Here is a 15,712-nt window from a genome sequence, read left to right as displayed (position 1 = left end):
ATTCGTCACATATTTAATAAACATTTAACTGGCGATTTCCAGGTCGCATCTCCGATCAACTGTGGATAATATTGTTGTATAAATTAACAATACATCACAGCCACCTATACATAAAAAGAAAGCATGAAAATATAATGTTTGCAAGATCGGTTAGAGCTGGATTCAAATTCACTACGACACAATTTAATTGTTCATGAACCATCACCTCTACAGTCATGGAAAAAAAATATTAGACCAACCTTGTTTTCTTCCATTTCTTGTTCATTTTAATGCCTGGTACAACCAAAGGTACATTTGTTTGGACAAATATAATAATAACAACATAAATAGCTCATAAAAGTTAAATTTAAGAGCTGATATCTAGACATTCTCCATGTTTTTATTGATTATAACCAATTTCGTTATCAAGAAAATCATGGAAAATGTCTAAATATCAGCTCTTAAATGTACCTTTAGTTGTACCAGGCATTACAATGAACAAGAAAGCAAGGAAAAAACAAGGGTGGTCTAATTTTTTTTTCCATGACTGTATATCGTCACACTGTTAAAATAATCACCTAAGTCATTTTTTGTCAACATTTTTTTTTTGCCTAAATCATCTCCTCATGACACCGGCCACCTATGGTAAAATCGCCTACATCCTCAGTCATCATGTGATTTTTATACAGTCTATGGATTTTACCCCTTTAAGATAATGGCCTATGTCAAGTGTATGACTTAAACGGATTTATTATGCTTAAGTAAAAATAAAACTCTTATGTAGACACCTTCAAAATAAAGTGTAAAGGCATGTTCAAAAAATCGAAGTCATTTATTTCTCTTAAGTTACATAATTTACACACAGTGTTATTACTATGTCAATAGGCATCCTTTACATCCTTTTTGAGTGAAATGATCAATAAATGTCATATGTTACACTTTTAGTGAAGTTTTTTGTGTTTCCTGCAAAACTTGAAAAAATTAGTTAGGCGATTATTTTAACAGGGTGACGATTATGTTTATTAAATATGTGACGAATCTGCTAAATGAGGCAGCTGCACACACCAGTTAGTTCGGAAACCAGTAAGGACACAACACCGGTGTCCGACACTAGAGGCTTCTCTCTCCTGCTGCTGCTGCTGCTCGCGCCTTGTCTTGTTGTGGTTAGCTGGATGCTAGCCCATGCTTTCTGCTGTAGCCGGCTGTAGCGGTGATGGCTCTCCCATGAGGCGGGGGAGCGGGACTGTGTTTCTGACTAAACAGTGAGTGAAGTGCCGTGGCCATGGCCGGGGTTTTCGACATCGATTTGGATCAACCGGATGAGAATGTCTCTGACGACGAACTTGAGGAGGACGGGGTGAGTTTACGTTAACGTTGAGGCTAATGCCGCCGCTGTTAGCCAGTTAGCTGCCAGTTAGCTGCCAGTTAGCAGCTCAGTTAGCTGCCAGTTAGCAGCTCAGAGGCCTGCGTTGCTAACATCAGTCAGTAGTTCCGTTATCGGACATGTCCCCGTTCACCCCTTTCCCGCGGAATCTGGCAGCGCCCTATTAAACAGTCACTCCACTTACTTATTATTTTTTTTATTTCTTTTTTTCTAATTTAAAATCATAGCTTAGTTCGGTTTAGTTTCAATCACCGGTACCGGTCAAGCACATCCGCGTAACCAAGAGAACAAGTTCCCGGTTTACCGTTTGTTAACGTTATCACCGCTCAACCGCCTATAACGTTAACGGTAGTGAAGCCACAAACGGCACCATGGCAACAATAGGGTTCCAAGGGGGAGAAAAATAAAAACGACGCCCGCGAACCGGCATAACGAAGGCTGAATAGAAACTAAAAGTTGTCCGTACGCTTCACCGGGCGTAGCTACATGTCCGACAATGGAGTTATAAATAAAGCGGTCTGCATCGGCATTCGTCTGCTGTAGGGATGTAGTTAGCTACTTTATCTTGTAGTTAAGTTAGTGTGATGAATGTCACCTGTATGGTTTGACTCTTACTTTGACAATGTTAGTAAGCGGGATATAAAGGAACTGACAAGAAAGTACACCGACAACAGGCTGAACTTACATACTTAACGTATGTGCAATACAATTGATATGTGCAAAACACCCAATTTACCTCTGTATGAATTATAGCATTTTAAGTAGCCATTTATTTATTTTTATACTTATTTATTACATCACATGTCCTTGTTCTTGTTTTGTCCTTGTTTAGCTCGGTATTTAAAAAAAAAATGTTTTTACTCATGTTGTTTTGTGTTATGATCGTCATAACTATGCACCATATGCAGTAGCACTTTCAATTTCGTTGTATAGTGAACTATATAATGACAATAAAGACTATTTGATTTGATTTTGTATCAGATACTACTTTTTCTATTGCTTTATGAACTACTAGTTACAAACATGGGCTTGTTTGAATAATGTTACTATGTAATATTAAGGTGAACACGTGCCTCTATTTAAAGTTCCTGATAACTTAAACCGAGCTAACTAGGCTAAACTGGTTAGCTCGGGAATTAACTAATTAACACTTGTGGCAAAACAATGTAACGTCTAATACATGCACAAATACGCTTATGTTGGCTGGTATTAACAGTTGTCCCTCTGTTAGAATAATGTGTTATTCTTTCTCTGTTTTCTTTCTCTGTGCATGGGGGTCACTATGATTGACTAGGTCACTATCTATGCCTGCGTAATTCACTAACTGTGTGTGTGCCCTCCCTCTATGCATTTATAGATGAATCATGTGAGATGCTTTTAATACAATGATCATGTACCAATATTGTTTTAAAACTACGATTACTCTAGATACAATCAATTGATCTGCCTAAACTTTCTGTGTCCTATTTTTAGAGTAAGATTCTATAATCACAAAAATATATTTTACGTTTTATATCTCATGCAAAACCTGTGTCCCTCATTTCTGCAAGTCATAACAAGGCAGGAGGTTGTGTCTCGAAAGGATTTACTGTTGGAGTCAGATAATTTAATTTTAAAGGTTTCCTCAATGCATTTCTCAACACCTCGCATTCATGTGTGCTGAGATTTTCTGTCCTGTGCCTGTTGTTTTCAGGGCCAGCTCAGTGAATACATGGACCAGTGCAGTGGCTTTGAATTGTAAGTACAAGCAGAACTGTACTGTACTGTACTGTCACTGGGGCTTAAAGTGGCAACAAAGTCACATGCTTTATTTGTACATACCTTTAAGTGCTTTGGTATGTACAATGGTTATTTTTTCTGTTTTTATGAATATAGCTATATTATACACTACAGGCCAAAAGTTTGGAAGCAACTTAATTTTTCTGTTTGCAATGACTTTCTTCAAAACCAGTGTGGATTCTTTGGATTTTTGGATGTGTGTACTGCATGATCATACTTTAACTTTCATTGAATTGAACCATTTTCTTCAATTTACCTTTAGGTATACATTGATGTTAGGTAGACCATTGCTGAATAAATGTAAACAAAAGAAAATAAGTTTTAAGGTTAAGAAGATTTGGAAGAGTCACAACTTCAGTGCTAAAGTAAAAAACAAATCACAGTTTGCATTATTCACTTTAGCTCTTTGGCTTTTGGGAGATTGGATACAAAAATCCCAATAAATCTCAAATGTGTTCATATCTCTGACAAACTACCACAGAAATGGCAAGAAAGAAGCAGCTGAGTAAAGAAACGAGTACAGATGTATACATTAAGGAAATAAGGATACACAAAGTCTAAGCAATAAAAACCCAAAGACCTGATTACTATAGTAAAAGTGTGTTCTAATAAGTGACTCTTTATATAATAATCATGTTTATTCTGTTGCAAAGTATAGCAATGATGACCTTTTTTTGTATACATTTTATCTTGCTTCTAACTTTTGGCCTGTAATGTACATACTAACCAAACTAATAATTAGCCAGCACTAACCAAACTAGTAAGCTAATTTTAATTGTCCTGTCAATCATAATAAATTAGAGGTGGGTGGCACCTTAAAGGGAAAACTAACACTTAGACCATCACAAGTCCACACAACAGCTTCAATGGTCTGGAGGGATGAACAGCATCCTTCCAAAGATATTCCACCTTTTTTACCTTTTGATGATGAGTGATGTGTAACACTGATGTCTTAATTTGTCACCAATCCACATGGACCCAGTAATAATGTATATTATCTTGGAAAGGGGTTCTTAAGGCAGAAATGATCAGATTGGGTGTCATTGCACTAATCTGTACATGTGTTTTTTTTGCCCACATGCTTGTAAATCACATTGCTATTCCTAATGTGTGTCTTTTGAAATTGTATTTTTCATGTATTTTCTTTATGTTTTGTTTTGCCAGTAACATGGATGACTGTGAGAAGTTTGAAATTTCAGAGAACAGCGTGAACAAGGGAACAGAGCAGATCAGGCCTGAATGCTTTGAGCTGCTGAAAGTTTTGGGAAAAGGTGGCTATGGAAAGGTGAGGCATTAAAGCGTACACATGTATGAATTTTACTTCTCCTGCATTCTTTTTTCTTAATGATTTATTATGAATTGTATTTTGATCGTCAGAACCATGTATTCTATATGCAGATTTAGTGCAGAGCTGTAGAGTTGGGTGTTAACTTCTCAGTGGTCACTACATGTATCCTTTTTCCTTTGATTCAGTGTAGAATGTGGACATTTTTAATAAATAGTAAAATACCACTTTGGCTTTGGAGCTGCCATCATGTTGCCAGTAATTGAGGCAGAATACAGTTGTGTTAAAAATTCCAGTGGGTGGGGACTATTTTTTAACATCGCTGGAAATTGATTTTGCATGCTGGAAATCTCTGTATTTTTGTTTTCAACAACCTTTCAAACCCCCAAAGATATATTACAGTGTCTTTAAGCTGTGGGAAAATCTGGCATCCTAGAACCATATCAGCATAATACAGAGCTGTTATCACCTGCACCGCCCTGCATCTAATCATACACTCAGAGAGATTTGAAAATCTGTCTCGGTCTTATGGTTATATTTTGGTGTAAACCTTGTGTTATTTTGGTACCAACCCTTAAAGCTCTGGAAATTTTCTGACGTTCTCATTTCTAAGCCTGACAATGAACGTGCACATCGGTTGTTTTGGAAACACTTTTCACTTAGCAAGCAGATGCATGACTTACTCTTTCTTGAAGTGGTTTTGTGTCTGATGACTAAGAAATCCTTTTCTGCAGCTTGGGAAGTTCTCGGCATCATAAAGTAATTAAATTTTTGTGAAACAGTCATTTGTTTTGATATTCTTTTGTAGTTACAGTATATATTTTGGCACAAATTGAAAGTGGCCTGAAAACTGAGAGCAAGAAGTTGTTCAAGAATTGCACGGGGATACAGAGAACACATACTTTGGCACGCACAAAGTCTGAGCAGTCCCCTGTCGCATTTTAGTCACAATAATAGAAGAATAAGTCATTTTTACACATGAAGGAAGTGACCCTTTGTTAAATCATTGCTAAACTGAATCAATCAATCAATCAATCAAACTTTATTTATATAGCACTTTTCATACATATAAATGCAACTCAAAGTGCTTTACAAAAGCCATCAGCCCGTCCAAACATATAAAACACCAACAAACAGTATGACAGAGGTAAACAGGACAGGAAGACAGAGTATGAAGAGACAAGATCAATACAAAGTATGCACAATAGCAGCTTCTGAACTTTATAACAGTACTGAAAAATGCCTTTTTTCGTTTTTCCCAAATCACTTATCTGAACAGCAATACAGCATGACACTGTATTTTTCAGGCCATGATTGAGACATAGAAGAAAATAACAAAGAGTATTACTAGGGTATCTATTGGTCTTGAGCCTTGGTCTTAAAAGCCTTAGAAGGTATGGGAATGTCTTAAATTACATCTACAGAAACCACTTAAATATCTTCTCTTTCCACCTGCAGGCACTAATAAAATGTTTTTGTATCTGGTTGCGCACTGTTGGGAGAAATTAGCACCTATTAAGTGGGATCATTGTAACAGCCATCATTGTGCTTTAGGAGCTGTTCAATATATATATATATATATATATATATATATATATATATATATATATAATATCCATCAGACCTGCAGCAAGCACTGTCAGTACTGCTAGATACAGTAACATGCTCATTGGGAGTTCATTCCCTCATAATGACCAAGTGTTGACTTTAGCAGAAATGTGATTTTATTTGGTAAACGCAACCCTCCACTTTCTGCTGCTTATTCAGGTCCAGGTTACATCAGTAAATGATAAAATAATACATCATATTAAGAGGAATTATTGTTATCTATTGCCTACAAGTGCTTGAAATTGTGATACAATATTAAATCATTCATTAGGTCATAATGGACAATACCGGTTTTATATAATATTTTCATACTTTGGCATTAGAATGTATTCTATATGATATTGTAAAGTCTAGGAGGTCCTTTCAGAAAGCTGTGTAAATGTCCATGGATTTTGCTTGATGTGATTCTGATATTTCTACAGGTGTTTCAAGTGCGGAAGGTATCAGGTTCCACCTCTGGGAAGATATTTGCTATGAAAGTCTTGAAGAAGGTGAGTATCTGCCTGTTTCAGGCTTGACAAAATGTTTTAATATTCTAAAGAGAATTATCACATTGAAGGGTAACTCAGTTATGCTCATTGTTCTTCAATCACCCATTAAAGCTATGTCCAACTGCCCCCTAGTGTACATCCAGAACAGTGTAGTGTAGTGTAGTGTAGTATGGTGGGAGTAGTGTCTGCTTTATCTTGTCCTAATCCATATGTAAGCAAACACAAGTCATCTACATCTATGGAGAACCGACATCTTACCTATTCAGCTGACTCGTCGGCCCGATGCTGCTCAACTGTATGCACTGTTTCACATGCTGTATGTCACCGTGTGCCTTTTGGTGACATGCTGGTGCAGTCAGCTATGAAACCAGCAGCTAAGGGCAGACCACCCAAAATAATGGCAGCGGGCTTTTTTTTCCCATGAAACCTCAGATCTGCTGCTTCTGTTCAGCTTGGCCTCCTCTCTGCAGCTGACACAGAGCCGGTGCCAGACTTTGCTTGAAAAGCCAGCTCATATTCCCCGAAGCCTGAGGTTTCGGTTAATGACTGTGTTTATTGGCTTAATGAGACTTGACTGTAGCTACCAACCTGGTGTCCTGATTCCTGCGCTGCCTCTGCAGCCGATGTTGAAGCTTTGACACTAAGCTAATGGGGTTAAAAGTTATTGCCTGAATAGTTTCACAGCCTGACACTCCGTGTGCTTTTCAGGCCATGATTGTGCGTAATGCGAAGGACACGGCGCACACCAAAGCTGAGAGGAATATTCTGGAAGAGGTGAAGCACCCTTTCATTGTGGACCTCATCTATGCCTTCCAGACAGGAGGGAAGCTCTACCTTATCCTGGAGTATCTGAGCGGTGAGCAGAGCGATGCCCAATAAACACACAGTACCAAACACAAATCCCTACACTCTTCATTGTCAGCAATGTTTTGAATAATTGGTAACACTTTATATTAAGGTCCTTGTAATAACCATTAATTAACAAGTAATAAGGCCCTTGTAAGTCCTTAAAAGATGCTTATTAACATTATTGTGTGTTTATAAGCTTATATAAGTGTTAATAATGGCATTACAAACACCCATGACCCACCCATTATGTCTTTGCCATGCCTTTATTAATCTTATTTTGTTTGCTTATTGATATTAAAATATACTTTATTGGGGCGTCCTGGTGGCTCACACTGGTGGAGCGCGTACCATTAGGGCTGAGTCCTTCCTGCGGCGGACCCGGGTTCGAATCCGGCCTGAGGTCCCTTTGCCGCGTGTCCTCCCCTCTGTCACCCCCTTTCTACCTGTCACTTTCAATAAAGCAAGAATGCCAAAAAAATAATCTTTAAAAAAAAAAAATACTTTATTGCTCATCTATTATAAGTTAACTATAAGTTAACTATGCTTTTTGCAACTACCAGATCTAAAGCGAGAACAATGCCTTATTACTTGTTAATTAATGGTTATTAAGGACCTTATTATAAAGCGTTAACAAATAATTTTATGAGCATGGGACCTTAGTTGGCCATTTTTCTTTCCACTGCGAATACATTTGACTGACTTATTGTGTGTTGACTGCAGGAGGCGAGCTGTTTATGCAACTGGAAAGAGAGGGCATCTTCATGGAAGACACAGCATGGTGAGTTACCATCTGGTCAGGAACAACATTAGCCCTTAGCTTTCCTCAGAAAGATTTACAGTGTTTCTGGTCACCGGCAGTTTATTCTGAGAAATTATATTTAAACAAGAGGGGTTTTTTAAACGATCCTGTTTCAGGATGTTTTGATTAAACATGCCAAATCTAAATTCCTTTGAATCTTTTCATCCCCTTTGCCACTCATGTTTAATGTTTGTAAACATTTTAAAGACCACCGTCATTATTTACAATATAAGGATATTTCCAAGTGACAACAGAATCTTAACAAACACCCAATGCTGCCAGTAATGTCTTAGTTTTTTTTTTTTTTTTGCTGACTCATGTAGTACAACAGGGTCAGGAATCCCACTTGATGTCTCAATATCAGCGGTTGTGTTTCCGTCAACCTGTTTTAATGAGTATTTTCAAGTGCACACAAAAAAACCTCGGTGACAATCCTGAAAACATGTAAAAATCTCGAAATGTCCTCTTCTGCAATGCTATCATGCTCATTGGCGCCTCCTACTGACATGAATCAGCTCCCACCAACTAATGGTAGTGGACGGAAACTAGTATTTATTTGAATTTTCTTTTGCAGATTTACTCAAATCAGTTAAAATATACAACACATTTGTCTGGAAACCTGACTCTTGTGATCTGTTGTCATGCCAAACGCATCATGATGAAACAGTTAGTCGGGAACAAAATCAGAGAATTCTCTTTTAGGAAAATTTAAGTCGGAAATATTCAGTTATGTAAAACAGGCCGATAAGTGGCACAGTTTATGACGTGAAGGTCACTCAGAACTGGGACAAATCACTTGCAGTACCTGCTGGTGTGTTTCATAAACACAGCCTGTAGATGAAAACAGTGATTACATGAACTAAGCTGCTGAACAAATAAGGGTGTGTAATATTCTTAGAAAAACCTCCATACACATAATCAGCGACAGGTAATGGGGAGGAAACAGATTCACTTCCTTTTCTCTGTTTACAGTTTCTACCTGGCTGAGATCTCGATGGCGCTGGGTCACCTGCACCAGAAAGGCATCATCTATAGAGACCTGAAGCCTGAGAACATCATGCTCAACAACAACGGTACGCAAACCTCTAGTGTCCCACACAACAAAAGACAGATTAGAACAACTTGAACGCAGATACACGTCCTTAGCACATATAACCTTTAGTTCCCAGATTGAATTCTTTCTCTGGTAATCTGACGCTTCGTCTCTTGGGGTTCTTTTGTGTGTTTCTTTGAGTCTAGCTTATCTTGTGTTCATGGTTTGATTCTGTTTCCTTCTAGGACATGTGAAGCTGACAGACTTTGGTCTATGCAAAGAATCGATCCATGACGGAACAGTCACCCACACCTTCTGTGGCACTATAGAATACATGTATGTGACACAACCATCATGCAAATTCAGTCTTGTAGATATATGCTGATTCAGCCACATTTCCTACTTCTGCTGTACCGTCTTGCTCATTCCCTTCTCCATCCTCAGGGCTCCAGAGATCCTCATGAGGAGCGGACATAACCGAGCAGTGGACTGGTGGAGTTTGGGAGCTCTCATGTATGACATGCTGACAGGAGCAGTAAGTGCACTTCAATCCATCCATAGTACAGTGGTGGGCAACCTTTACTAACTGAAGAGCCACTGTTGGCCAAAAAAAAGAGAAAATCGCGGAATGGAGCTGCAAACCTTATATTGAGCCTAAAATGAAAATTAAACAGCCTAATAAGTCTAAATTAGCCTACCAACATTATTAATAGTCATATTGAGCATTTATTAATATGATTTTGAAAACTAGTCTATCTAGGGGAACTCAAAACTAAACTCAAAGTTGGCAAAACTTAAAGGTTAAGGCACCGGGCCGGAGATTTTCGTAAGCTATGAAGCACATTTTCGTTGACTTAAATGTCAAAACTTTTTTAATATGCTGTAAAAAGGCTATACAATTTAACAATTGAAGAATACAATAATAATAAGAGTTTTACACCATTGATAAATGAAAACTTTAATGTAAAAATATATATATAATTGTTTTGTCTCAGCCACTGGGAGCCCCTGCAGGCGGCCTAAAGAGCCACATGAGGCTCTGGAGCCACAGGTTGACCACCCCTGCCATAGTGATATTGCTAAAGATAGAAAACTGTCTGGTACGTTCAGTAGGAAGCATTTGCTGCTGTTGCTGACTGTTGTTTCTGTCCTGCTACTTTTTCATAGCCTCCATTCACTGGTGAAAACCGAAAGAAGACAATTGACAAAATCTTGAAATGCAAACTCAGCCTTCCTCCTTACCTCACACAAGAAGCCAGGGACCTCTTGAAAAAGGTGACTTTATCTGCCTCGTGCTTCAATGGATGTGTTGTCTCTTGCTGAAACATTTCTAGTGGCTGAATAAGAAGTCTTCAAAACAGAATCAAACATTTGGTTTCTTTCAGCTGCTGAAACGAAATGCCTCGCTGCGACTCGGGGCTGGACCGGGAGATGCTGCCGAGGTCCAGGTAAATAAATCTGTTGAATGCAAAGTCACAATTATACATACAGGTGTATCTCAAAAAATAAGAATATCATAGAAAAGTTTATTTATGTCAGTAATTCAATGCAAAGCGGTGAAATAACACATTATATAGATCCATTACACACAGAATGAAACATTTCATGTCTTCATTTATTTAATTTCTTCTAAATATAATGAGTATGGCTTACTTAATGAAGACCTAAAATTCAGTGTCTCAAAAAAATTAGAATATTACAAAAGACCAATTTTAAAAAGTATGTTTAATATGGAAATGTTGGCCTCTGAAAAGTATGTCATCTATATGACTCAATACTTGGTTGGGGCTATTTGACTTGAACTAATGGAAATGGACTTTTCATCATATTCTAATTTATTGAGATGCACCTGTACATATACAATTATATTAATACAATAACTTGGAAATGAGAATGCCTTATTGGAAACCTTGTATGAGTCATGGAAATATAAAATCTGCTGTCATTGTATTTCCAAGGCCCACCCATTCTTCCGGCATATAAATTGGGACGACCTCCTCGCTCGCAAAGTCGAGCCTCCGTTTAAACCGTACCTGGTGAGTGTATTTTTATCACGCAGCGACGTCCTCTGTGACCTGTCCCCCGTCACCACACGATGATTAACTGAGCTGCTTCTTTCGGCAGCAATCGGCTGATGACGTCAGCCAGTTTGACTCCAAGTTCACCAGCCAGACTCCAGTGGACAGCCCTGATGACTCCACGCTCAGTGAAAGTGCCAATCAAGTCTTCCTGGTGAGTAACTAGAGCCGTACACTGCAAATGATTTGGTTCTTACCAAGATAAAAACAACAACGTATATTTAGAAGTGTTAGATAATAAATTAATTAATCTTGTTTTAAGAATTCATTGCTGTTTTTAAGTGTTCAACATGCTTATTTCTAGATTTAACAATCTTAATTCAAGAAATCTTGTCAAGTGAAATTATCTGTCCATGCAGTAAGATCATTTCCCTCAGATTTAGTGTTTTTAGACCCTTTTTGCAGTGTACCTCCCAACAAACAGCCGAGGTGCCTGCCTTTGTGTCTCAGAGTACAGAGTTTCTAGAATTTTTCATAACTTATGGATTGGATCCATGATCAAACGTATAAAATTAACACATGACTCAACAACATGTCCACTCGATGAAGATTGAAATAGAATTGGTCATTTGCGTTATGTGACTCACAACGTGTCTGGCAGGTTTAGCACTTGCATTAAGAACTAGTTTTGAGTAATTGTGATATTGAAATAAACTAAAGTTCTTATACCTAAATACAAACTTTGGACTGGATATTTAAAAGAAGACAGGGCTTTTACTCTAGCCCTTTTTATGTTTTCTGTGTTGTCGGCAAACAAACAAAGGCCAGCTCCGGACATAATGTTGTTTTTTTTAAATTTCCTTTCCAACAAGTAGGTCTTACGAGAACCGGTTAATGCATCCCATCTGGTGAAGTCCTGTTGGTTTTACTGGAAGCTTCACTCACTGTTTCACCACATTGCATGATAGGGTTTACTCAGCGTTTCATTGCTCATCATCAGCTGTGGGTTGTTTTTGGAAAGATGGTCTTTGAAGAGGTGGACTTGAACATCTCTCTGTGTTTTTGTCCCCCACCCACCACCCACCACCCCTCCCCAGGGTTTCACATATGTAGCCCCATCTGTGCTGGAAAACGTCAAAGAGAAGTTCTCTTTCGAGCCAAAAGTGCGATCACCACGGAAGTTCCCAGGAAGCCCGAGAACACCTGTGAGGTAACAGCAAGTTGTTTTTGTCTCTGGTTCACATGAATTTCTTGCACACGGTCATTTTTTTGCCACATCAGTTACTCATTTGCTGAGGAGGGCTCAGTTGTGTAAACCTGGAGTTGAACTTTATTAAGAGGAATAAAGATAAGTCAGGCAGGTTAGGGGACTTGAAAAATTTCATCTGCTGACTATAACAGATTCCAAAGATTTGCAAATCTTAGGCAACATACATTCAGTTGAATACAGTACAAAGACAAGATATTTAATACTCCAAAAAAAATATGTACACTTTGCATTCTGTATTTATTTACGTTTTACACAGCGTCTCAACTTTTTTGAATCAGGGTTCTATTTGAACAGTGATCTCTAATGAAGCCATTCCTCTGTCAAACACAGCTGCATTCAGAATTTCCTGTGGAGGTTTTAGAGTAATTTGCATAATATCTTCTCACTGAATAATCACACATCCTGTATATCCGTGTGGCACACATGACCTGCCCTGTGACCTTAAAAACAACAGGAAAGACATGAACATCCCCTTGCCCAAAGAGATGGTCGCTGGTTCCAAAAAAGATCTGCACACTAAATAGTTCCTGTTTGAAGGAGTTATTCCTGTGCTTCCAACGAGTTCAATGTTGTGCAGTTTTTGTTTTTCATTTTTGACCTTACAAATAAGTAGCTGGTGCATCACAGACAAAAGTCCCTCACATCTCCCTCTTCCACAGTCCGTTGAAGTTTGTTGGTGGGGACTGCTGGCCGAGGGGACCCCCGCAGACGGGCGGCACCGTGGAGCAACCCATGGAGGTGTCGGCAGTGGAACAAATGGACACGAGCAGCAGCGGCGCCTCCGAGGCCTCCGCGCCGCTACCCATCAGGCACCCTTCAGGTATCAACGCGGGGCCCTACAAGAAGCAGGCGTACCCCATGAACTCCAAGCGGCCCGAACATCTACGGATGAACCTATGACGCTCGGCTCGCCTACAAACACTAGGACTCTTCCAATTTCCTCATATCCCCTTCCCCTTTTGTTGTTTTCTTTCAAAAGAGACTTGTAGATTTCTTTTTTCTTTTAAATTGACTGACACAGTCAGTGCTGATCACCAGCTCTTCCAGCAGCGCCTTCCCATCTCTCCTCAGCCTGATGCAGCTGAAGTACAGTAGACGTGTGGTCAGTTGTGTGAGAGAGGTGCTCTTGAATGAAAGTTGATTTGCGTGTTGCTTGGGTAATGCCTGCTGATGAGTGGGCTGATGTGGTTTTGGTGTACTCAGCTGGCATTATCATATGATTTAATGGTGCTTTTATCCTCAAGTCTGGACAATGTTACTTTTAGTGTTACTGAAACTATCACTGAGAGAGTTTAGTTACAAGGGGCATTTCTTTCTCCCTCAATATGCCAGGCTTTTTGTTTAGCGGTCATCTTGTGACGAGAACTTGTAGGTTACACTGTCAGTAGGTACAATTATTGGAGAACGATTCCACAACGAACACAGTATTCCTTTTATGTTTGAGGGAAACAATCACATTGCCTTCGTCACTGGAGCGTGTGGTCAGGAGTTAGGCGGAGCACTATTTACGGAAAAGCAGCTATAAAAAGACAGAAGTGAAATTTCATCTGAAAGCATCACTTCCACCACAATCAATACCAAATGCGGGCACTGCTTCACTGGAGTGCTTTCTGTTGGAGGCGTGGCCAGCAGACTGTTTAGTTTCTTTGTGTTGAATGTAAACGGACTCTAAATGCCTTTTTTGTGTAAATCTCCTGCGCTAACAACCCCTGCAGCATTATTTTTAACTCATCTGTTCATGCAGTCTCATTGCCACAACCAACAGACAGGTTCAGCCAAAATACGCTCAGCCAAATTGAATGTCCCTGTCCTTTTTATTGATCCAGGCAGTGTTCATGTCTTATGTTCTTGGGTTCTTTGGGTGCATTTACAGAAACAGGGCGTAGGATTAAACTACATACTTAATCCTGTGTGAGCTGAGATGTATGACCTGTGTGTGTGTGTGACGTGAAGCTGCTATATGAGCCTCTGGATCAAGCCATTCCGAACTTCTCGCCCTAAAACTGACCACGCTGTTGGATGCAGATTTCCATGATGCTAAATGAATTGAGTGGATGAAAATTAACTCCCGTTTGAATGGCTCCCTGGTTTTTCTTATGATCCAAATACTTCGTGAATTGACCAAAAGCACTGTTTCAATGAACCAAATGATTTTTGCTGGAAAACAAACAAACCCTGGACGACTGTAGAAGTGTGTCGCTGTTTTTTTTTGTAAGAACTGCAAGGGTCAAAGGTCAAGCGTAACATATTTACAAACATATTTGATCATAATAACCTTTTTTTTTCCCACATTGATGCTCGCAGAGGCACTTTATGTGTTCCTGGAAGTTACTTTGCAGATTTGCAACCTAGGTCAGCGGTTCCCAACCTTTTTGGTGTGAATTACTGACTTAGTGAAGCTATCTTAGATTGAGGTTTTTATATGGATCAGTGTTAGGCTGAGCAGATTGATTTTCTTCTACCATTCCGGTACAACTATTATGTTTAGGACCAGACACTCCACTTTTTACTCCACTTACGTTCCTTGTTAATTTGTTACAATATTTATTTTAAGTGCCATTGTGTTTCCACTGCATTGTTCACACTATGCAAACTATGTATTTATTATGTAGTATTATTTATATAAGGCAGCAGAATGTGTGATTATTTGATTTGACATTCTTGTCGGACTTATTGGTCATAATAATAAGCATGTACAGTATAATTTTATTCCACAGAACATGTCTTATACACAGAAAGCCTTAGAGAAGTAAGAAAATCACTGGTGATCCATTTTTTTAAGTGTGATCTAAATAGTTTTTTCACCTGTGTTCATATCCTTACAAGTGAAAAAAAAGATTTTGCCAGGATAGTCTTTCCAAGTTCCTTAAATGTTTCCATCTGTAAAAACAGATGGAAGTTATGGCAGGTGAAAAGTGTTGTTGTAATACTCATTTCAGCCACAAGAGGCTGAAGTGCACCACTTTATGTTCTTCATAGGACTAAAAGCATTAATATTTTCTTCTAGCAGAGTTTAATTCCCTGTTACATATACTGTTTATGTACCCTGGGGTGCATGGAGAAAGCTTGTAAGTCACCCACAGGAGAGAACATTTTTGGAGCAGACTTGAAAATTGATCACCTGAATTTTTTTTCTCACTTGCCTCTCAGGGCTTCTGTACTTACAGCATTCTCAGATTTTTAATTCCAAAATTAAGAACAGTGACCTAAACATCTT

General features: G+C 38.8%; 1 protein-coding gene across 1 annotated transcript; it reads left to right on the top strand.

Moving 5' to 3' along the window:
* The first annotated feature begins 1,090 nt into the window (after positions 1-1,090).
* rps6kb1a (ribosomal protein S6 kinase b, polypeptide 1a) lies at positions 1,091-14,686 on the top strand. The gene is made up of 15 exons (XM_059351965.1): positions 1,091-1,336; positions 3,057-3,100; positions 4,307-4,427; positions 6,458-6,526; positions 7,235-7,382; positions 8,096-8,153; positions 9,147-9,247; positions 9,453-9,543; positions 9,652-9,742; positions 10,375-10,482; positions 10,593-10,655; positions 11,166-11,243; positions 11,332-11,439; positions 12,323-12,435; positions 13,155-14,686. Exons 1-15 carry the CDS (start codon positions 1,262-1,264, stop codon positions 13,393-13,395), a joined length of 1,509 nt encoding a protein of 502 aa, XP_059207948.1. The 5' UTR covers positions 1,091-1,261; the 3' UTR covers positions 13,396-14,686.
* Positions 14,687-15,712: the final 1,026 nt, after the last annotated feature.

Source organism: Centropristis striata, chromosome 15 (assembly GCF_030273125.1).
Source record: "Centropristis striata isolate RG_2023a ecotype Rhode Island chromosome 15, C.striata_1.0, whole genome shotgun sequence".
Classification (NCBI taxonomy): Eukaryota; Metazoa; Chordata; class Actinopteri; order Perciformes; family Serranidae; genus Centropristis; species Centropristis striata.
The sequence above is the reverse complement of the archived record's forward strand: the minus strand, read 5'-3'. Positions and strand labels throughout refer to the sequence as shown.